The following is a 24,440-nucleotide window of genomic DNA, read 5'->3' as shown; positions in this document are numbered from 1 at the left end:
TTAAGGTAGGCGTGGGTAAGCCGGTTGGTGGCTGTTCTTTAAACGCAGGTCTCTTGTACAGATAGGTTAACCTGTAGTATATGTCTTTTGTTTTGTAGAAATCGTGTTTGGTCCTGAGGAGAACCCCGCAACTAGGGGGTTCGAAACGCGTCAACCTTGTAGGTTCAGTGTCAGTTAAAAATCTAAAGTACTGAGCCAAAAACATAAAATGATCTGTTTGGGCAACAACTGCCAGTGTTATTCATATTATAAATGACAAATGTATATTGTATCATATTATTTAATGTAATATTGACACAGACCCATACCTCAGAGGTATTTGTTTTTGTTTCAGGGATACAAGTTGTATGCGTCGAGTGTGAAAGTATCAATGTGAATGTGTTATAGAGCTGTTTTTGATCTGTTTTGTAAATATTTGTAAAAGTTTGTATCTAGTTGTATATTTTGTATATATTTGTGATATGCACAAAAATTTCTGTTCGAAAAATATGGAAAACTTCTGAAAAATTATTTGAATAAATTAGTAACAAATGTTATAATAGACTGCTATGTTTTATTCATAACAGATCTTTTCACTATTATAAACCAAGTTTGTTCAGTACTGGCATTTGTATCGTTTGTTTAGTTCATATTGACTCAGCCTTGCTGATTAGGAGTCAAGACCCAGTTTTGTTCTCTTGGATTAGCTGACAGCAGGCAGTACTTGCCAAGGTCCCATCGCCGGAGTCGGACCCCGGCCCAGGAGGACTCGCAGAGGCGGCGCGGATCTGGTAAGTTTAGTTTGCATAATAAGGGTGCTTTATTTTAATCTCCCCCTTGCTGCGCGCGACCCACAACACCCCCCAGTATTGGAGCGCCAGCCACGACTGCAATTGCTGTCCTTTGTGCCTGCTCTGAAGGTGGGTCATTAGCTAAATTGATAGGCATTGTTTGTCCACTTATGAGGATCGGGCAAAGCGACAACCAAAACAAACAACTTGCAATCTGATTCCTGCTTTGCAGTTCCTTTTCTGACTCCTCTGTGTTGCTAAACAAGCATTCCAACTGTGTAACTAGCTGCAATTGGTATAAAGAAAAGCACCATAATTTACCTGAGAAACTAAACACACCAATTTGCCTTTGTAGATCCTGACAATTTTTTTTATAAACTATCTACTATATTTGTTTCACTGTGTACCTTGCTTTGTGTAATTAGTAAAAATAGAAATCAGCTATGATACATTGAACTGCATATCATTCATGGTAACCGAGAAACTTAAGTGTGAACAGTTCATATATGAATGCAGTCCAAATTCGCTAAATGACATCATATACTGAAATGACTCCATCAATTTGAATTGTGTGCACTAAAAGCGTTTTGACTTAAATATACAATACATTTTCTGCTTTACACTGATCTAAGTGAATGGGGTTAGTGCATTTTACTTTGTTTAATTTGTCTTTAGTGCAATTTGCCACACAGTTGGTTCAAATAAAGGCGGATTTGCACATGGCTGGGTCCAAATAAACTGAGATTGCATAGTGGGGGAAAACCGATGGATTGGGATGTGGCCCAAGCGATTGCCAGTAGCGGATATTAATTCAAGCAGTGCATCCATCACCTTCTTGTTGTTGCAATATCTGAGGTTCCGACGTGGGACCCTATGGGTGCCTTGCTCTTGCCGTGAACGTTGGAGAGAACTTTAATGCCTCACCACGTTCATAAGTCACCAGCCACCCCTGGTTGTAAGTAAAAATCCATGGAATGGAACTTTGACACCATGAATAGTCTGTCTTTTGAGGTTGAAGGTGGCTATTCAGACAAGAATAATGGAGGGTTCCAGTAATATAGAAACTCATATCTCAATGGAAACTTCCTGAAACTAATATGAACTGATATTACAGGGATTACTGCCTTGGCAGGAGGACAGCACAGTTGATTGACTTGTTTCAGTTGATATGTTGCTTGTCTCAGGCTAAATCCTCATGGACCTTGTAGGGGATGTGGTATGTTTGGAAAACAACACAAATAATTCTGAACCAATGCAATTTCCTACCAGACAAATTTGATTACTTATTAGAATGTAACTGCACAGGAATGCATTGAGGAGAGGGTGAACAACGAACCACTTTGATATTCCTTTAGGAGAGAGAGATATGAGTGCTAATTCAGATGAAACTGCACAGGAACATGTTGTGAAACATTTTCCTCATTACCAACAATTTACATTCAGGTAGTGAAGGAGGATGCTACCTTTATTAGGATCAATGTGAATGTGAAAACAAATATTGGTGACTCGAGTTGATCTTCATAGGAGAAAGGATGGTTACTTATTCAGCTATAACTCCATAGGAATGCCTTGCTTGGAGGGTGGCAAAATGGGACCATCTTTCGGTAGAAACGCTGCTTAGCTCAAGTCCTGATGTACCTTGTAGTGGGATGTGGTGTGTTGAAAATTAACATAAATATTTGTGATACAATGTGATTTCCTGTAAAACAAGTATGACTACATATTCGGACGTAAATGTCTAGTAATTCACTGATGTGAGTGTGACCCATTTATTGCCAACTGCTTTGACAGATTTTGATCAGCTCAGTCAATTTACACACACAAAGTGGAAAGGGACGGTCCATTTATAATAATAATGTTTTTTAGAACATTGGAATGTTGGGAGCTCAATTGAAGACAAAAGAGTGATCCTGGCTTCTAATGGCTTGTAGAAGCCTGGAGCTCCAACATTCCAATGAACAAAGGCCTCATGGAGCCCCATAGGATTTAACCTGTTTACCACGGCGGACATTTCGCCGCGGTGCGGGCGTTCTAGGGAGTGGGCGGGGCTGCGTCGGCAATGGTCATGCACAGCATCCAGAAGGTAGGGTTAAATACCCTCCTGCTCCCGGAGGCCTTTGTTCGATTTGTTTGAACATTCTGCCCTCTAATGGCAACATATTCTATTAGTCTTGTAGCGCACCATAGCTGGGCTATACCAGTCATTAAAGGCCTACTACCTTGTTAAAGGCCCACACATTCCATTTGTTGGTGGAAAGAATTTTTGGCTCTGGATCAATGTGTTGAGATTGAAAAAAAAACTTATAGTATAGCAATGCAAAGTGTGATAAAGATGTTCAAAAATGGAATGTGTGTTACATAAAATGTTAATTGCAAATAAGATGCTGGTCGAATAAGATGCTTCCTTCTGCTTGCGAATAAGATGCTGGCCAGCCACAGAAGGAGATAACTTCAGCATCAGCGTATCTCTGTAGCCTTGCAAAGCATTTAAAATTCTGCCTTTGTTCACTAAGCACTGTGGACTGGTCTTTGGCGACAGGTTTAGCACTATACCAATCATTCAATAAGTAAACAAATGCTCGCCTGTTGTAACTCTATGTGCCCAAATTCTAGCAACTTCGGCAGCTGCAGCACCCGCCACCCGGTGCCTTCTGTGCGGTCTTTTCAAATTGCAGAACTACAGGATACGAGCGAAAGAGCAATTACATTGGTAAGTAAAAGTTTTCATATGAAATAAAGTATGTTGGAGCTGCTACTTGTCCTTGCGCCCTTCAGACTGAGTTGAGCGGCGAGCCAGAACAGAGACTTACAGGCGGCCACTATTCTCTCGTCAAACCAGATACTATGCAATGTAAACACAAATATTCGATCGTTTTCATTGTCACGTGTCAAGCGACGAAAATCGTGTGTTGGTCTTTGAAGACTGTGCTCGACGCCTTGCCGAGGCAGGTGGGTGTGGTCTGTAAAAATTAAACTATTTGGAACGCCAAGGCCGGGTTCCGCCTGGGAAGGGGTGTCTGTAGGGCAGGGGAGGAGCCGCGCCCCGGCTCTGCTGCCCTGCGCACGCGGTCACATCACTCCCCTTGCCTAGTCGGAAGAAGGAGGTAAAGGCATGCGATTAATCGTTGCTTTCCAAAGTCTGATAGCACCTAAGTAATATTATACCATCTTTAATGATGCTTAATTCGTTTCCCTTGAATCGCCGTGGGCATCTGCATACTGGCATTATAAAATATCGAGGCATAGTTAGTGTGTGTCCCTAACAGGTCCGTGGGGTTTCAGAGCGCAGCCCTGGATCGTGGTTTATCGTCGCTGTATTCAGTCTGTACATTTCTAGAGGTCTGAAGCCTTTAACTCTTCCCATCGAGTGAGAACAAACAACAGGATGTCACTTTGTTTGCCTTTTATTTTCCTTTCAGCGATTTCTCTTGCCATTCCTTAGTTTTCTTGGTGTTTTTTCTGCTATTTATATGATACGTATATGTAAAGACCTAATTACAGCAGATCTTTAAAGGGGTGGTCTCGTTTGGTGGAAGTTCTGTTTTTTCTCCCAAACAAATATCTATTAAAACACCTGGAAAAATTATGAAATTATGTACGAATCGTCTATGTTATAAAAATATTATTCGCCCTTTCGTTCACTTTTCCTCGAAGAATATTAGATATTGGGTGTATTTATCTGCTCATCCTTCTCGTGACTATCCGATTATCGAAAAGAAAAAAATTGCAACTTGGGTATTTTTTTTGATTCATTCAGGATGGCACAAAGGACAACGCTTTTTTTTAGATTTGCAAACGCCTGTGTGTGTTGCTCCTTTGCGTCCTGGCCCAGGTGGTGCCGCGAGCGCCCTTGTGCTGGGTGCTTAACTCTTCAGTTCAGCTCGTGGACTGCCCTGTGTAGATCCAATATGATCACTTCTGTCCCCGTCTGGGTCGGATGCTGCCCACGGTTCTGGACCTTCTACCGCCCACAGGTGACCCCCCACCTCCCTCTTCATGGAAACCGTAGGTTCCCCTCACTTTACTATTCACTGCAGACTCCTATGCACACAGGATAAATAGATAATATTGCCTATAAGAACCAAGTATATGCAGAATCCTTCGGTCAATGGTGGGACCACTCGACGCACTCCATCCATCCATCCTCATCTTCGACTGCACATCACGTCAGCGGTGAAGGATGGATTAGTGCTTTGGACTGAGTCCCTCTTTCTCTCACCTGAGATGAGGTTGACGCACAGTGGGGGGAGCGTCGGAGGGGTGAAATCTCTGACTGATGATGGTGACATTCACTCATGGCCGCCATCTGGGTCTACATTTCGTAGGATAACATACTCGGTGGTGCCTTCTGATGTACTAACCCCATTCATGTTCATTCTAAAGATGTTGCGCCGCCGCTCACCTGCTATTTTTTTTGCCTCCACTGCAGGGACCAGCCGTACCACCCTCAAAGGGCAGAGGAGAAGGATGATGTGCTCGTGGGCAAGAGCTGGACACTTCCTCCGGGCGCCGGTGTTCCGTGCTCCATTGGGCACCCTGCAAATGAGCAGCGCCGCAGCTACGCAGAGAGATGGACCCCACAAGAACAAAGTGGCGATCATCACCGGCTCCACTCAAGGGTGAGAGAAATAAACCTCAATGAAAAAGGTCCTCTGCAGGAGGCCAAATGCCCTAAGCAGTAAATATAGTATTCTTATCATGGTATGTGTTTTGCAAAGATGCATGTATGTTTTAAGTAGTAGATAGTTTAACATTTCTAAGTTTTGGAGAATATGACTCATATACCTGATTAGTGACCAAACATGTGGAAATGTTTTATAGATAACATTGTGAGCACAGCAGATGTGCACCTTAGGTGAGACAGCAGGGGCGATAGAGGAATAGATGTTATATATATGCAGTGTATGAACTCTATAAACAAAAAACCGAGACTGGTATCACAGGACCCTTCTTAATGGAGAGAAGAGAGACTTTAGGTGTAAGTGTAAGTGGAGGTACATACACTCTCCCTATGTAAACTGCCCCTTTACAGAATGTAACCCCACATTTTTCTATTTCATGCGAGGAATCTAATATTGCCTCTGGATTTCACCCTGCTGTGAAAGAAAACAAGTAGTTTTCTGTGGCATGCTTCATCATCAGGGCTTACCCTGGTCCCTAAAAGCCAGGATGGACTCAACAGTATTTAAGGAAGCACTTTGGATATTGCTTTAGCCAGGGTCTTAAGAGAATAATAAAAAATACCTTAACCCCTTCGCTGCTAGGCCTTTTCCCCTCCTGTGCTAAGCCTTTTTTTGGCGATTTGGGGTAGTGCGCGCTTAGGCCCTTGTAACTTTTTGACCACATAAGGTATCCACGCCAAATTTGCGTCCTTTTCTTTCAACATCATGTGGATTCTAAAGGCGCCCAGGGTTTCTGGATTCCCTTGGAGGGGTCCTGGAAATTAACCAAAATATAGTGTTTTTTTTGTTTTTTTCAGAAAAATGGGAAAAACGGGCTGCAAATGAAAGCCTCTGGGTTTTTCCCTGAAAATGTTATCAAAAAAGGGTTTGTGGGGCTGGAATCTCCATTTTCTCAGCTTTTAGGAAATGACAGTCTTTTGTCAGAGAACCGACATTTTTCACACAGTTTTGGCATTTTTCTGGGACATAGCCTATTTTTGCTATTTTTAGAGCTTTCCACCTCCTTCCAGTTAATGGTAGAAATGAGTTTGAAAGCAATAATGGATCCTAGAAAGCTGTACATTTTCGAAACGTAGACAAAATTCTGAATTCAGAAAGGGGTCATTTGTCTAAATCCATGAAGGTTTCTTTATAGAAACTAACAGTTAAATATTGGAATAATTGAAATTTGTTGAAAAAAATAGCCTTTTGTCTCAACGTTTTCACCTATAACTTCTTCTAATTTTGACAGCTCTTGGAAAGCAATATACCATTACATCCGTTAGACCTTCCTGGTTGTGGGGATATATAAGACTTGTAATTTTACCAAGAACCCGACGAACCCAGATCCAAAAACTGAGCAGCAACTTGCAATGGTATTTTTTCATTTACTGGGTATGGAGCACTTTGTCTTGGAAAATGTATACATGGAAAAATCTGTATGAAAGACACCTATGTATTTCTAAATTGGGTACAAATTATAGAGTTCAGAAACAGTATATAATTGCTATTTTTCAAAATTGGGAATACTCATACTAGCATGAGAATTATTGGTTATTTTTCAAATTTTTTTTTTTTTACACAATGTCTTTCATTGAAAGGGAGAAATGCGCGAAAGCTCAATTGGTAATAACAGTTGATTTACAAATCTGAATTACCCCAAGTCTCCCAATAAAAATGGTACCTCACTTGTGTGGGTCGGCCTTGTGCCTGCGACAGGACACGGTGCAAAATGCAACGTGGTGACACCTAAATTTTGCAGATACAAATTGACCCTTTTTTAGCAAAGTGCCTACCTGTAGTTTTTGCACCCTAGCTCTGCCGGCACCTAGGGAAACCTAGCAAACCTATACATTTTTGAAAAGTAGACACCCAGGGGAATTCAGGATGGGGTGACTCGACTGCCTACCACCAGGTCTTGTTACCCAGAATCCCTTGCAAAGCTAAGAATTTGACAAAAAAAACACATTTTCCTCACATTTCTGTGGAGGAAAGTTCTGGAATCTGCGTGGATCAACAAATTTCCACCCACCCAGTCTTTCCCCAGGTCTCCCGGAAAAAATGGTACCTCACTTGCCTGGGTAGGCATAGTGGCTGCGACACGAAACAGCGCAAAACGCAACGTGGTTGCACCTCAATTTCCCAGTGAAATCTTGCGCTCTTTGGACAAAGAGACTACCTTTTGTTTTTGCGCCCTACCTCTGCCAGCACCTAGGGAAACCTAGCAAACCTATACATTTTTGAAAACTAGACACACAGGGGAATTCAGGATGGGGTGACTCATCTGCCTACCCCCAGGTTTTGTTACCCAGAATCCCTTGCAAAGCTAAGATTTTGACAAAAAAAACACATTTTCCTCACATTTCTGTGGTAGTAAGTTCTGGAATCTGCGTGGATCAACACATTTCCACCCACCCAGCGTTCCCCCAGGTCTCCCGAAAAAAAATGGTACCTCACTTGCGTGGGTAGGCATAGTGGCTGCGACATGAAACAGCGAAAAACGCAACATGGTCGCACCTCAATTTCCCAGTAAAATTTTGCACTTTTTGGACAAAAAGACTACCTTTTGTTTTTGCGCCCTAGCTCTGCCAGCACCTAAGGAAACCTAGCAAACCTATACATTTTTGAAAAGTAGACACCCAGGGGAATTCAGGATGGGGTGACTACTCTGCCTACCCTCAGGTTTTGTTACCCAGAATCCCTTGCAAAGCTAAGATTTTGACAAAAAAAACACATTTCCCTAACATTTCTGTGGTGGAAAGTTCTGGAATCTGCGTGGATCAACAAATTTCCCCGCACCCAGCGTTCCTCCAGGTCTCCCGGAAAAAATGGTACCTCACTTGCGTGGGTAGGCATAGTGGCTGCGACATGAAACAGCGCAAAACACAACATGGTCGCACCTCAATTTCCCAGTAAAATTTTGCACTTTTTGGACAAAAAGACTACCTTTTGTTTTTGCGCCCTAGCTCTGCCAGCACCTAAGGAAACCTAGCAAACCTATACATTTTTGAAAAGTAGACACACAGGGGAATTCAGGATGGGGTGACTCCTCTGCCTAACCTCAGGTTTTGTTACCCAGAATCCCTTGCAAAGCTAAGATTTTGACAAAAAAAACACATTGCCCTAACATTTCGGTGGTGGAAAGTTCTGGAATCTGCGTGGATCAACAAATTTCCACCCACCCAGCGTTCCCCCAGGTCTCCTGAAAAAATGGTACCTCACTTGCGTGGGTAGGCATAGTGGCTGCGACATGAAACAGCGCAAAACACAACATGGTCGCACCTCAATTTCCCAGTAAAATTTTGCACTTTTTGGACAAAAAGACTACCTTTTGTTTTTGCGCCCTAGCTCTGCCAGCACCTAAGGAAACCTAGCAAACCTATACATTTTTGAAAACTAGACACACAGGGAAATTCAGGATGGGGTGACTCGTCTGCCTACCCCCAGGTTTTGTTACCCAGAATCCCTTGCAAAGCTAAGATTTTGACAAAAAAAACACATTTTCCTAACATTTCTGTGGTGGAAAGTTCTTGAATCTGCGTGGATCAACAAATTTCCACCCACCCAGTTTTCCCCCAGGTCTCCCGGAAAAAATGGTATCTCACTTGCGTGGCTAGGCATAGTGGCTGCGACATGAAACAGCGCAAAACACAACATGGTCGCACCTCAATTTCCCAGTAAAATTGTGCACTTTTTGGACAAAAAGACTACCTTTTGTTTTTGCGCCCTAGCTCTGCCAGCACCTAAGGAAACCTAGCAAACCTATACATTTTTGAAAAGTAGACACCCAGGGTAATTCAGGATGGGGTGACTCCTCTGCCTACCCTCAGGTTTTCTTACCCAGAATCCCTTGCAAAGCTAAGATTTTGACAAAAAAACACATTTTCCTAACATTTCTGTGGTGGAAAGTTCTGGAATCTGCGTGTATCAACAAATTTCTACCCACCCAGCGTTTCCCCAGGTCTCACGGAAAAAATGGTACCTCACTTGCGTGGGTAGGCATAGTGGCTGCGACATGAAACAGCGCAAAACACAACATGGTCGCACCTCAATTTCCCAGTAAAATTTTGCACTTTTTGGACAAAAAGACTACCTTTTGTTTTTGCGCCATAGCTCTGCCAGCACCTAAGGAAACCTAGCAAACCTATACAATTTTGAAAAGTAGACACCCAGGGGAATACAGGATGGGGTGACTCCTCTGCCTACCCTCAGATTTTGTTACCCAGAATCCCTTGTAAACTAAGATTTTGACAAAAAAACACATTTTCCTAACATTTCTGTGGTGGAAAGTTCTGGAATCTGCGTGGATCAACAAATTTCCACCTACCCAGCGTTCCCCCAGGTCTCCCGGAAAAAATGGTACCTCACTTGCGTGAGTAGGCATAGTGGCTGCGACATGAAACAGCGCAAAACACAACATGGTCGCACCTCAATTTCCCAGTAAAATTTTGCACTTTTTGGACAAAAAGACTACCTTTTGTTTTTGCGCCCTAGCTCTGCCAGCACCTAAGGAAACCTAGCAAACCTATACCTTTTTGAAAAGTAGACACCCAGGGGAATTCAGGATGGGGTGACTCCTCTGCCTACCCTCAGGTTTTCATACCCAGAATCCCTTGCAAAGCTAAGATTTTGACAAAAAAAACACATTTCCCTAACATTTCTGTGGTGGAAAGTTCTGGAATCTGCGTGGATCAACAAATTTCCACCCTCCCAGCGTTCCCCCAGGTCTCCCGGAAAAAATGGTACCTCACTTGGGTGGGTAGGCATAGTGGCTGCGACATGAAACAGCGCAAAACACAACATGGTCGCACCTCAATTTCCCAGTAAAATTTTGCTCTTTTTGGACAAAAAGACTACCTTTTGTTTTTGCACCCTAGCTCTGCCAGCACCTAAGGAAACCTAGCAAACCTATACATTTTTGAAAAGTAGACAACCAGGAGAATTCAGGATGGGGTGACTCCTCTGCCTACCCTCAGGTTTTTTTTACCCAGAATCCCTTGCAAAGCTAAGATTTTGACCAAAAAAAAAAAATCCTAACATTTCTGTGGTGGAAAGTTCTGGAATCTGCATGGATCAACAAATTTCCTCCCACCCAGCGTTCCCCCAGGTCTCCCGATAAAAATGGTACCTCACTTGCGTGGGTAGGCATAGTGGCTGCAACAGGAAACGGTTCAAATTGTACGGTGGTGAATTTACAATACCCAAATGCAAAACAACCTTGATTTTGGGGGGGGGGGGCACCTGAGTCTTTGGCCCGGGGCTCGGTGGTATTCTTTGGAAACTACCAAACCCAAACAGTTCTGAAAAGTAGACACCCAGGGGAGTCTAGGGAGGTATGGCATGCGTAGGTCCCCCAATGTTTTCCTACCCAGAACTCCTTGCAAACCTTAAATTTAGGTAAAAATATCACTTTTCCAAACTTTTTTGCGTGGGATCTCCATGCCGGCAAAAATGTCCTACCACCCAGCGTTCCCCTTGTTCTCCCGAGTAAAAGGATACCTCACTTGTGTGGGTGCCCCAAAGCAGAACAGTCCGAAAATGAATTTTGAAAAAGTAGTATTTGAGTTTTTCAAATTAAGCCCCCCTGCCTTAGACACAAGCCTTTGGCCCACCCACACAAGTGAGGTATCATTTTACTCGGGAGAACAAGGGGAACGCTGGGTGGTAGGACATTTTTGCCAACACGGAGATCCCACGCAAAAAAGTTTGGAAAAGTGATATTTTTACCGAATTTTAAGGTTTGCAAGGAGTTCTGGGTAGGAAAACATTGGGGGACCTACGCATGCCATACCTCCCTGGACTCCCCCGGGTGTCTACTTTTCAGAACTGTTTGGGTTTGGTAGTTTCCAAAGAATACCACCGAGCCCCGGGCCAAAGACTCAGGTGCCCCCCCCAAAAATCAAGGTTGTTTTGCATTTGGGTATTGTAAATTCACCACCGTATAATTTGAACCGTTTCCTGTTGCAGCCACTATGCCTACCCACGCAAGTGAGGTACCATTTTTATCTGGAGACCTGGGGGAACGCTGGGTGGGAGGAAATTTGTGTGAGCCCAGTGATGCCACGCTTTCCCATGCAAAAAAGTGTGAAAAAAATGATTTTTGTTAGCTAAAATTGAGGTTTGCAATGGATTCTGGGTAAAGGAACGTTGGAGGATCCACGCAAGCCATACCTCCTTGGAAGCCCCAGGGTGTCTACTTTTCAGAAATGTATGGGTTTGGTAGGTTTCCTGTGGTATCTATGGTTTGGAGTTTTAGAGTCTTAAGTTTATCTATATTCCCTTCTTGTCTCTATTGTTTAGAATGCCCCTTTGGTGTTCTATCCTTGATGTTCTCTCTAGTGTCAGTTACTGCCTGACTGCTGTTTCTAGCTGACGTGCTCCATGTATGCTGTGAAGGAATCAACATTAAAGAACCTTCATTCTTTACCAGTCTTCTCTCCGCCTTTCATTGAAGACAGGATTTAACATTTGGCGACGTTTGGGATTTCTCCTTCACATCCCCAGCATTCATTGAAGCACTGGGAGGCCTCTTTCAACTATTTACTCGGCGCCTGAACTATTCCCCACGGAAGCGCTCTTCTATTCAAAAGGTTGTATGATACTTTTATTTTTGACACTTCTTACCCTGTCAACGCGCTGCCAGCGCTACCAAATCCTTGTTGCGCACTTCAATTTCTCGAGCGATTTTCTCCTCGAGCGCCTCAGAGACTCCACGTTCCTCTTGCTCGAGCCAGTCAATGCTTGAGCGTTCCATCGAACGCACACCTCTGAGTCTTCTCGCTGTGCCATCTTCGTCTCCTCCTCCCAGTCAGCTTCCTTCGTCATCCGTTCAATTCATGACGCAGTGACGCTTCTGACGTTGACTTCCCCTACGTGCCTCCATTTTGGTAGTTCACGCAAGTCAACCTAATTTGCATGCGCAATCAGTTTCTTGCGCTCAACATTGATTTCTCATCGTCTCAAGTTTTACAACGTTTTTCTTCGTTATTTTTCAGCGAATTTGTCATTTTTACCTGTATCTTCACTGCGCTGTGCCGGATTTCATTCAAGCAACCTAATTTCTTTTCAAGTTTGGTTCCGTTTATTTAAACTCTGTGATTCTGAATTTTCCACGGCACATCTCTTTGTTCTCTACTCGATGATGTGCACATCTGACAGAGTACTTTAAAGTTATTCAAGAAAGTTATTTGTGAGAGACAATTTTTATTGTTATTATTTTATTTTATATTTTATTACACTTATTTTTGCTGTTCTTTATTCACATTGTACCAATATGTCTCAAAATATTGTCACTCCTCCTTACTTTCTTCCTGATCCAGGTGTACCTAAAACTAAATGGAAACAATGGTTCAAAGGTTTTGGCAGTTATATTATTGCTTTAGATGGTCAGAAATATGAACCAGACAGGAAGTTAGCTTTACTTTATAACAGTCTTGGAGCTGAAGGTCAACGTATTTTTGATCATTTACCTGTTTCTCCTCAGCCTCATGAAACTGAGTGGGATTGTTTTCAAGAAGCTGTTTCTAGGTTAGCCAAATATTTCATTGATGAAACCAGTGTTGTGGTAGAACGTCACAAATTCTATACCAGACATCAGTTTGAGTATGAGTCAATTGGCACTTTCTTAACAGAACTTAGAGTTTTGATTGCTTCTTGCGAATTTGATGGTAACATTGACTCTTACCTCAGAGATCAAATAGTTGTTAATTGCTATAACAAAAAGGTCCAAGAGAGATTGCTTTGTTGTAGGGATCCATCCCTCAAAGAAACTCTTGAGCTTGCGAGAGGAATTGAGAGATCTGTCTCTTCTCAAAGGGTTTTAAACAAAAATAAAGGTGAAGCAGTGGCTGAAGCTGTCAATGCTTTAAACATCAAACCAAAACCTTTCCAATTTAAAAACAAAGACTCTAGAGAGCCTAAGAAAAATTTTGCATGTTTCAGGTGTGGTTCCTCTTCACATCTTGCCAATTCCAAAAGTTGTCCAGCTCTCAGTAAAACTTGTCTTAATTGTAAACGCACTGGTCACTTCACCAGGGTATGTAACAGAAATTCTGTAAAAGTCAATGCGATTGAAAATGTTGAGTTTTCTGAACCTGAGAATGTATGTACAGTTGTTTCCTCTAAAAAGATTGTTTTGTACATTGATGCTGAATTGGATGATGGTGGTCCCATCTGTGACATCACTATTGGTGATACAGTAATCCAAGTAACGGTGGATTCTGGGTCTCCAATCACCTTTGTCACTGACATCTTATTTAATTTGCACTGGAATTCTTCTCATTTATTCCCTCCTGTTATTCACACCATTTCTTTTGGTGGTCATTCCATTGATATGTTGGGATTTTTCAATGACACCATAAAGTTTGAGGACAGGTCCATTGCTACTAAAATATATGTAGCTAAAAATGGGTACAACATTTTAGGATGGAAAGATCAGGGCAAATTCGGCATGGTTTTAAGACCAGGCACTTCTTGTCCTATCTCCTTGGTTGATGTTTGTCCCTCCTCTAATCTTGCTCTTCACCAACTTCTAGTCAAACACAGTGCTCTCTTCAGGGACAAGCTGGGCCTTGTTCATGACTTTGAGCATCGCATTGTCCTCAAAAAGGATGCCATTCCTGTTGTACATAAAGTAGGAATGTCCCTCTTTCTGTTAGGTCTCAACTCAAACTACACTTAGAGCAGCTATGCCTTGACAAAGTTATTGAGCCTATAAATTCGTCAGAATGGGTCGCCCCCATTGTTATCGCGAAGAAAAAGGGTAGCAAAGACATAAGATTATGCATTGATTTAAGGTCCTTAAACAAAAATATTTTAATTGATTGCTTTCCCCTTCCCAAAATCCAAGACATGTTAGCCCAACTTGGTGATTCTAAAGTTTTTTCGTGTCTGGACTTAAGATCTGCCTATCACCAGGCTTAACTCTGTGAAGATTCCCGTGATTTGACGTCCTTTAACACACCTTTTGGCCCCTATAGATTTCTACGCATGCCTTTTGGGCTTGCGTCTGCTGCCTCTGTCTTCCAGAAGCTAATGTACAAAATGTTTGGTAATTGTAGCAATGTGTTAGCTTACCAAGATGACATTCTGATTTATTCCAAGTGTGATGATGATCATATAAAGAAACTTTCTGAAGTGTTGAACATTCTTGAAACCAATGGTTTTACTGTAAAAAAAGAGAAGTGTAAGTTTATGGTTTACAGCATCGATTATCTTGGCCATCACATTTCCAGTAGTGGCATCTCCCCCAAACAGGATCTCATTAAAGCCATTGTGGATAGTCCCAGTCCAGAGAACAAAGATCAACTCAGGTCTTTCCTCAGTGTTTGTGAGTATTACTCAAGATTTGTGGATTGTTTTGCTTTGCAAACTGAACCTTTAAGAAAATTACTCAGGAAAGGTGAAAAGTTTGTTTGGGATGATTCTCTTAACAAGACTTTTGTGCATTTAAAGAAACTCATAGTACAGGCCCCCTCTCTTCCTTCTTTTAGAGATGACATTCAATCAGTTGTCACGGTGGATGCAAGTGGCATCGGTTTAGGGGCTGTCTTGTCTCAGTTAGTTGATGGTGTGGAACTAACTGTTGGTTTTGCTTCCAGATCCCTTTCTCCTGCAGAACGCAGATATAGCACCATTGAGAGGGAAGCTCTGGCTTGTCTTTGGGCCACCAAGCATTTCGAAACTTACCTGTGGGGTAGAAGATTTATTTTGGTGACCGACCATAAACCCTTAGTGTTCCTTTTGTCGAACAAAGATCACAACAGTCTCAGTCCTCGTTTAGTCAGGTTACTCTCAAGGATGTATGAATTTAATTTCTCTATCACACATATCCCTGGAGGTAAAAATACCCGTGCTGATTTCCTTTCTAGATGTCCCCTTAAGGATTCTGAAGGCTCTTCTTCTCTTTGTGAGGACTCTGAGTGCGTTGTGGGTATGGTTGATGGTTTGCTGTTCTCTGAGAGTATCATCAGTAAGGATGAGTGGTTGGATTGTGTTAAATTGGACAAGGTCCAAGACATAGTCAAGGGTCATGTTATCAAGGGCTGGCCCGATGACAGGAATCTTGATCCTGGCTTACGTTTGTTTTCTAAGGTCAAAGATGAACTTACTGTAGAAGATGAATTTTTGATGAGGGGCTCCTTATTAATTCCTCCTAACAAACTTAAAGTGAAATTGTTGAATTTGGCCCATCTTGGTCATTTAGGGATTACCGGTACCAAGAAAAGGTTAAGACTCTACTACTGGTGGCCAAATCTTGATGTTGATGTAGAAAATTTTGTTGGTAGGTGTTCCTGTTGTTTTGAAGCTGACAAATCTCTCAAACTGCGGAATACCCCTCTGATTCCTGTTCCCTATCCTCAGGGCCCATGGGAGAAACTGGGCATTGACTTTATCGGTCCCATGTATAATTTGAAGCCTCATTTAAGATTTGCCTTAGTCCTTGTGGATTATTTTTCCAAGTGGGTTGAGTGCAGGTTCATGTCTGATCCCTCCACTGTTGGTGTTATTGATTTTTTGGATGACCTTTTTCATAGAGAAGGGATCCCAAAGTATCTAGTCTCTGACAATGGCGTCCAGTTCAAGTCCCATGTCACTCAAAAGTTTTTATCTAATCTTGACATCAAACACTTGACCGTTGCCCTGTACAGCCCACAAGGGAATGGCATGGTCGAAAGGGTTAACAAGATGCTAAAAGACACTATCCAGTTAGCCTGCATGCAAAACTTGGATGTTTCCAAAGCTGTTAAGGAAAGGCTGTGGAGTTATCATAATACACCCCATTCCACAACTGGTATTACCCCTTTTGTCTTGTTAAAGAAACGTTTTGGCTCTTCCAAGCTTAGTCCCCCCTGGGTCCTTGACAAAACAAAGGTTGTTGGGAAATTACCCAATGTTGATCAGGTTCGTGACAGGGTTGTTTCCATGCAAAACAAGATGAAAGTTGCTTATGATGACAAGTTCAAAACTAAAGTTGTTCCTTTCAATGTGGGTGATTCCGTCAAAGTCAAAAGACCTCTGAAAAATGGTAGTCAGACATCAAAATTCTATCCTGCTTCAAAAGTCATCAGAGTCTCTAAGAATGCTGTATTACTTTCAAATGGAAAGTGGTGGAGCAAAAGAAATGTTGTGGTTGTCAATCCTCCTGTTTTCAAAGACTGCAAAGCTCTGAAGGACAGCAACTTCTCAGTCTGCTCATCTCCGGATTTCCAGTCCTCCACTTCCTCTCCTCAAGGAGATCCTTCCTTTATTTCTGGAGCTGTTGATTTGGAGTGCCCAGGTCCTTCTTCTGTGCTGTCGGACCTATCTTCGCCTCCTGATGTCATTAATGATTACTTTGCTTCTAATGGTTTATCTGATTGTTCTGTTTCTGATCCTAATGTTACTCCTGCTCCGGTTGTCCTTCCTCCTGTCCTCAGGCGGAGCAGTCGCAACATCTGTGCTCCTGCTTATCTTAAGGATTTTTATCTTTGATGTGTTTTTTTGTTTTTTTTGTTTTTGTTTTGGGGAAGGGAGATGTGTGGTATCTATGGTTTGGAGTTTTAGAGTCTTAAGTTTATCTATATTCCCTTCTTGTCTCTATTGTTTAGAATGCCCCTTTGGTGTTCTATCCTTGATGTTCTCTCTAGTGTCAGTTACTGCCTGACTGCTGTTTCTAGCTGACGTGCCCCATGTATGCTGTGAAGGAATCAACATTAAAGAACCTTCATTCTTTACCAGTCTTCTCTCCGCCTTTCATTGAAGACAGGATTTAACATTTCCCTAGATGGCCGTCTAGCACGGGGCCAAAAACCCAGGTAACCCCTCTTGCAAAAGCTGGTTGTATTGAATGTCAATACCGCCAGCTTCTGCAAGAGGAGTTACCTGGGTTTTTGGCCCCGTGCTAGACGGCCATCTAGGGAAACCTACCAAACCCATACATTTCTGAAAAGTAGACACCTGGGGGCTTCCAAGGAGGTATGGCTTGCGTGGATCCTCCAACGTTCCTTTACCCAGAATCCCTTGCAAACCTCAATTTTAGCTAAAAAAAATCATTTTTTTCACACTTTTTTGCATGGGAAAGCGTGGCATCACTGGGCTCACACAAATTTCCTCCCACCCAGCGTTCCTCCAGATCTCCCGATAAAAATGGTACCTCGCTTGCGTGGGTAGGCATAGTGGCTGCAACAGGAAACGGTTCAAATTGTACGGTGGTGAATTTACAATACCCAAATGCAAAACAACCTTGAATTTTGGGGGGGGGGGCACCTGAGTCTTTGGCTCGGGGCTCGGTGGTATTCTTTGGAAACTACCAAACCCAAACAGTTCTGAAAAGTAGACACCCGGGGGAGTCCAGGGAGGTATGCATGCGTAGGTCCCCCAATGTTTTCCTACCCAGAACTCCTTGCAAACCTTAAATTTAGGTAAAAATATCACTTTTCCAAACTTTTTTGCGTGGGATCTCCATGCCGGCAAAAATGTCCTACCACCCAGTGTTCCCCTTGTTCTCCCGAGTAAAAGGATACCCCACTTGTGTGGGTGCCCCAAAGCAGAACAGTCCGAAAATGAATTTTGAAAAAGTGGTATTTGAGTTTTTCAAATTAAGCCCCCCTGCCTAAACAACCAAGGTATCCCTTCAATTGTGGTTGTTTAGGTATGATTAAAAAACTTGTGCTGGGGTATAAATTAAAGGATCCTCATACCCTAATTACTGGTCGACATGTTTCAGCCCCTCATGTTTCAGCCCCATGGGCCTATTTGGTCCATGGCTTACATCAGGACACATACACTGCTCATGGATTATTCTTTAAATCAGTCTTACTATTTAGAAAAGTCAGACAACAGGCATGTACGTGCCTCAACAGGGTTTACTTGCCCAGAGTGATGCAGTTCAGTTTTTATTCCGAACCAGGAAGCAATATATCACCACATGTGGGGCTGGTCATGCTGCTGTAGTCACACATTCATCAAGCGTAGCATGCCAGTCAAAGAACAAGTTTTATTTGTGAGTCTACAGTGTGTAACAGTGGCGGCTCGCCAAGGGAGTGCTGCTGGTTGGTGGGGAGGGGAAGGGTGGAGGGGTAGTGGAATCCGACATATGACGGACAGGAGTAAGGTAAATAACTAAATAAATAAAACAATTTACCTTGCTAGAGCTGCATCACCAACTCGGCACTGCAGCGTGCGCAAGGTAAATTGCTTTATTTATTTAATTACTTACCTTACTCCTGTCCGTCATATGTCAGACTCCACTACCTCCCCACTCTTTCCCTCCCCCCACCCCGCCTCACCGCCCGCAGCACTCCCTCGGCGAGCCGCCCCTGATGTATACACAGGAAGCACTAACACGTTTCAGTAACAAATCAGATGGTCAGATGAAGATCTGTATGAGAAAGTGCAGGATAGCCAAACCATGGGTTCAGGTAGGAGCGTCATATTGGGGTAATAAATTGTGTGCTATTCAAAATGACCAGGGCCGGACTGGGAACCACAACTGGCCCTGGCAAAGTGCTCGGCCAGCCCCCCTCCCCACTGGGGGGGGGGGGGGGTTGGAGGTGCTGCCGAGCTCTTTGCCGGGGCCGGTTTCCGTCCGATTTGCAGCTATGCTGCAAAAACGGCCCTGTAACAAAAACGGTCCCCAGGGGCCCCAAACCGGCCCCCACCCATGCGGCGCACTGGGGGATTGCCCGGTGCCTGCTATGGCCAGTCCGGCCCTGCAAATGACGTAGGTAATTGTATGTCTTTCTTATAAATTATTTGTGAATCTACTGCTTTTTATCTGGGGTGCATTGTTTTGATATAGGTTCTAAACGAAACATATCCCTTTGTTCTTGTTTCCTTTTTTCCTTGTGTTTGGAACAAGTCTGTCCCTATGATGAACGTTTTATTTTATTTTTTATTGGTGGCCTCTTTTGTGGGGCCTGTCATTTTGATATTTGCTAAAGTGTGAGAGGGTCTCTGTCTCCCTGTCCTCTATACCCATTTCTTCATGTCTCCTTATTTTGCTTCTACTTAACCCCTTTGCTGCTAGGCCTTTTCCCCTCCTGTGCTAAGCCTTTTTTTGGCGATTTGGGTTGTGCGCGCTTAGGCCCCTGTAACTTTTTGACCACATAAGGTATCCATGCCAAATTTGCGTCCTTTTCTTCCAACATCATGTGGATTCTGAAGGTGCCCAGGGTTTGTGGATTACCTTGGAGGGGTCCCAGAAATTAAGCAAAATACAGTGAAATTTTAGTTTGTTTCAGAAAAATGGGAAAAATGGGCTGCAAATGAAAGCCTCTGGTTTTTCCCTGCAAATGTTATCAAAAAAGAGTTTGTGGGGCTGAAGTCTCCTTTTTCTCAGCTTTTAGGGAATGACAGTCTTTTGTCAAAGAACAAACATTTTTCAAACAGTTTTGGCATTTCTCTGGGATATAGCCTTTTTTTGCTATTTTTAGAGCTTTCAACCTCCTTCCAGGTAATGGTAGAAATGTGTTTGAAAGCAATAATGGACCCTGGAAAGCTATACATTTGTAAAAAGTAGACCAAATTCTGAATTCAGAAAGGGGTCATTTGTCTAAATCCATGAAGGTTTCTTTATAGAAAATACCAGTTAAATATTGGAATAATTGAAAATTAGTTGAAAAAAAACAGCCTTTTGTCTCAACGTTTTCACCTGTAACTTCTTGTAATTTTGACAGCTTTTTGAAAGCAATATACCGTTACATCCGTTTGATCTTCCTGGTTGTGGGGATATATAGGACTTGTAGTTTCACTAAGTACCCGACGAACCCAGAGCCAAAAACTGAGCAGCAACTTGCAATGGCATTTTATTATTTCCCGGGTATAGAGCATTTATTCTTGGAAAATGTATACATGGAAAAATCGGTACAAAAGACACCTATGTATTTCTGAATTGGGTACAAATTATAGAGTTTAGAGACAGTATATATTTGCACATTTTCAAAATTGGGAATACTCATACTAGCTTGCGAATTATTGGTCATTTTTCAAAATGATTTCTTTTTACACAATGTCTTTCATTGGGAAGGGAGAAATGCATGAAAACTCAATAGGTAATAACAGTTGATTTACAAATCTGAATTACCCTAAGTTTCCCGATAAAAACGGAACCTCACTTGTGTGGGTCGGCTTTGTGCCTGCGACAGGAAACGGCGCAAAATGCAACGTGGTCACACCTTAAATTTGCAGTTAAAAATTGACCCTTTTATGGCAAAGTGCCTAGCTGTAGTTTTTGCACCCTAGCTCTGCCGGCACCTAGGGAAACGTAGCAAACCTATACATTTTTGAAAACTAGACACCCAGGGGAATTCAGGATGGGGAGACTCGACTGTCTCCCACCAGATTCTGTTACCCAGAATCTCTTGCAAACTAAAAAATGCACAAAAAAACACATTTTCCTCATATTTCTGTGATGGAAAGTTCTGGAATCTGCGTGGATCAACAAATTTCCACTCACCCAGCGTTCCCCCAGGTCTCCCGATAAAAATGGTACCTCACTTGCCTGGGTCTGCCTAGTACCTGCGACAAGAAACAGCGCAAAACGCAACGTGGTCGCATCTCAATTTTGCAGTGAAAACTGGCCCTTTTTTTGCAAAGAGCCTACCTTTCGTTTTTGAACCCTAGCTCTGCCGGCACCTAGGGAAACCTAGCAACCTATACATTTTTGAAAAGTAGACACCCAGGGGAATTCAGGATGGGGAGGCTCGACTGTCTCCCACCAGGTTTTGTTACCCAGAATCCCTTGCAAAGCTAAAAAAGTAACCACAAAATGCATTTTCCTCCCATTTCTGTGGTGGAAAGTTCTGGAATCTGCGTGGATCAACAAATTTACACCCACCCAGCGTTCCCCCAGGTCTCCCGAAAAAAAATGGTACCTCACTTGCCTGGGTCTGCCTAGTGCCTGCGACAGGAAACAGCGCAAAACGTAACGTGGTCGCACCTCAATTTCGCAGTGAAAACTGACCCTTTTTTGGCAAAGAGCCCACCTTTCCTTTTTGAACCCTAGCTCTGCCGGCACCTAGGGAAACCTAGCAAACCTATACATTTTTGAAAACTAGACACCCAAGGGAATTCAGGATGGGGTGCCTCCTACCAGGTTCTGTTACCCAGAATCCCTTGCACAGCTGAAAAATTGACCAAAAAAAACGCATTTTCCTCACATTTCTATGGTGGAAAGTTCTGGAATCTGGGTGGATCAACAAATTTCCACCCACCCAGCGTTCCCCCAGGTCTCCCCAAAAAAAATGGTACCTCACTTGCCTGAGTCTGCCTAGTGCCTGCGACAGGAAATAGCGCAAAACACAACGTGGTTGCACCTCAATTTCGCAGTGAAAAGGGGCCCTATTTTGGCAAACAGCCTACCTTTTGTTTTTGAACCCTAGCTCTGCCGGCACCAAAGGAAACCTAGCAAACCTATACATTTCTGAAAACTAGACACCCAGGGGAATTCAGGATAGGGCAGGCATGGGCGAATTTTGCGAATCTCGCGTTCTCGAATTTTGCGGATTTGCGAACTCGCAATCCGCAAAATCCGCGAATTCTCGCGAATTTGCGGATTTTTTTTGTGTTCGCACGGGTTTCTGCCAGTTTGCGAGGGTTTTGTACAATTTCGCAAACGCGAACTTACCTGTCGGGTCGCAAGTTTTGCGAACTTGTTGTTTCTACGTGTCCAGCCTGTTTGGGACACTCTTCTTCATCACTGCCACTCTCTGTCACCACTGCCACCCTCTGGCCCACCCATGCCACCCTCTGTTTCATCACAGCACCCTCTGGTTGTCCAGTCAGTGTACATTATTGTGGCAAAGCAAAGCACACATTCCCTGCCTCAAGTGACCTGAATTAATTTGGGGCTGATTAATGTGTCACAGAATATTTTTTTAGCTGGCACCTGCTTCCTTAGTGCTTCCTGATTAGTGATCTTTTGCACTTGCTAAGTGCTTTCATTGTTGCAAAACTAGTTACAACACCTGCCCTGCCCCAACTGACAATAATGAATTAGGGGCTGATTAATGGATTTGAACTTCCAGCCTGGCTCCTGCTTGTCTCCCTTAGCTGTAATTCAGGACCTTTGTGGCATATGTGTAACTATTCTGAGGTTCAGAGCAGGGTCACATAATAGTTGCAACTGGCAACTGAACTCTGGAGGGGCCCCTCAGGAAGCACTACAGGAAATGGCTACTAATGATGAGCCTGAACTTTTGAACCTGGTAAGTAGTTTCAGTTTTGCTAAGATCGTATTTCTGCAATTTAGCGCTTATTCGTGGGGCGCGAAGTTGTACTGGGAAGCCGCGAACTCACGCGAACAGTGCGAGCAAGCCATAAAATCCGCTGCTCGCGGATTTGCGGATTTTGCGGGAGATTCGCAAATCTCGCGGATTGCGAATTTACCCAAAATCCACAAAATCCGCGAGCGAAACGGATTTTCCGCCCATGCTTAGGATAGGGTGACTCAACTGTCTCCCACCAGGTTCTGTTACCCAGAATCCCTTGCAAAGCTAAAACATTCACCAAAAAAAACGCATTTTCCTCACATTTCTGTGGTGGAAAGTTCTGGAATCTGTGTGGATCAACAAATTTCCACCCACCCAGCGTTTCCCCAGGTCTCCCGAAAAAAAATGGTACCTCACTTGCCTGGGTCTGCCTAGTGCCTGCGACAGGAAACAGAGCAAAACGCAACGTGCTCGCACCTCAATTTCGTAGTGAAAACGGGCCCTTTTTTGGCAAAGAGCCTACCTTTCGTTTTTGAACCCTAGCTCTCCCGGCACCTAGGAAAACCTAGCAAACCTATACATTTTTGAAAACTAGACACCCAAGGGAATTCAGGATGGGGTGCCTCCCGCCAGGTTCTGTTACCCAGAATCCCTTTCACAGCTAAAACATTGACCACAAAAAACGCATTTTCCTGACATTTCTGTGATGGAAAGTTCTGGAATCTGCGTGGATCAACAAATTTCCACCCACCCAGCGTTTCCCCAGTTCTCCCGAATAAAATGGTACCTCACTTGCCTGGGTCTGCCTAGTGCCTGCGACAGGAAACAGCGCAAAACGCAACGTTGTCGCACCTCAATTTCGCAGTGAAAATGGGCCCTTTTTTGGCACAGAGCCTACCTTTCGTTTTTGAACACTAGCTCTGCCGGCACCTAGGGAAATCTAGCAAACCTATACATTTATGAAAACTAGACACTCAGGAGAATACAGGATGGGGGGACTCCACTGTCTCCCTCCAGGTTCTGTTACCCAGAATCCCTTGCAAACCTAAAAAATTGACCAAACAAACGCATTTTCCTGACATTTCTGTGATGGAAAGTTCTGGAATCTGTGTGGATTAACAAATTTTTACCCACCCAGCATTTCCCCAGGTCTCCCGAATAAAATGGTACCTCACTTGCCTGGCGTCTGCCTAGTGCCTGCGACAGGAAACAGCGCAAAACGCAACATGGTTGCACCTCAATTTTGCAGTGAAAACGGGCCCTTTTTTGGCAAAGAGCCTACCTTTCGTTTTTGAACCCTAGCTCTGCCGGCACCTAAGTGAACCTAGCAAACCAATACATTTTTGAAAACTAGACACCCAGGGGAATTCAGGATGGGGTGACTCTTCTGCCTCCCACCAGGTTCTGTTACCCAGAATCCCTTGCAAAGCTAAACAATTGACCAAAAAAAACGCATTTTCCTGACATTTCTGTGGTGGAAAGTTCTGGAATCTGCGTGGATCAACAAATTTCCACCCACCCAGCATTCCCCCACGTCTCCCAAATAGAATGGTACCTCACTTGCCTGGGTCTGCCTAGTGCCTGCGACAGGAAACAGCGCAAAACGATACTTGGTCGCACCTCAATTTTGCAGTGAAAACGGGCCCTTTTTTGGTAAAGAGCCTACCTTTCGTTTTTAACCCTAGCTCTGCCGGCACCATTTGAAACCTAACAAACCTATACATTTATGAAAACTAGACACGCAGGGGAATTCAGGATGGGGTGACTCGACTGTCTCCCACCAGGTTCTGTTACCCAGAATCCCATGCAAATCTAAAGAA

The 24,440-nt window shown here is 43.4% G+C and overlaps 1 protein-coding gene across 3 annotated transcripts in view; it reads left to right on the top strand.

Annotated features, from left to right (window-relative positions):
* The first annotated feature begins 693 nt into the window (after window positions 1-693).
* Window positions 694-24,440, top strand: part of LOC147716748 (dehydrogenase/reductase SDR family member 4-like) — a 315,514-nt gene continuing 291,767 nt past the window's right edge. Inside the window, exons 1-2 of one of the 3 annotated variants that reach the window (XM_086923689.1) lie at window positions 694-770; window positions 5,200-5,389. In XM_086923689.1, the coding sequence (XP_086779815.1) occupies window positions 5,238-5,389 (152 nt within the window). In that variant the 5' untranslated portion in view covers window positions 694-770; window positions 5,200-5,237. Of the gene's footprint in view, window positions 771-3,789; window positions 3,875-4,048; window positions 4,110-5,199; window positions 5,390-24,440 lie in introns of those variants that run through there. The other 2 variants (XM_086923690.1, XM_086923691.1) reach the window with 2 other exon arrangements.

Source organism: Lissotriton vulgaris, chromosome 5 (genome assembly GCF_964263255.1).
Source record: "Lissotriton vulgaris chromosome 5, aLisVul1.2, whole genome shotgun sequence".
Classification (NCBI taxonomy): Eukaryota; Metazoa; Chordata; class Amphibia; order Caudata; family Salamandridae; genus Lissotriton; species Lissotriton vulgaris.
The sequence above is the reverse complement of the archived record's forward strand: the minus strand, read 5'-3'. Positions and strand labels throughout refer to the sequence as shown.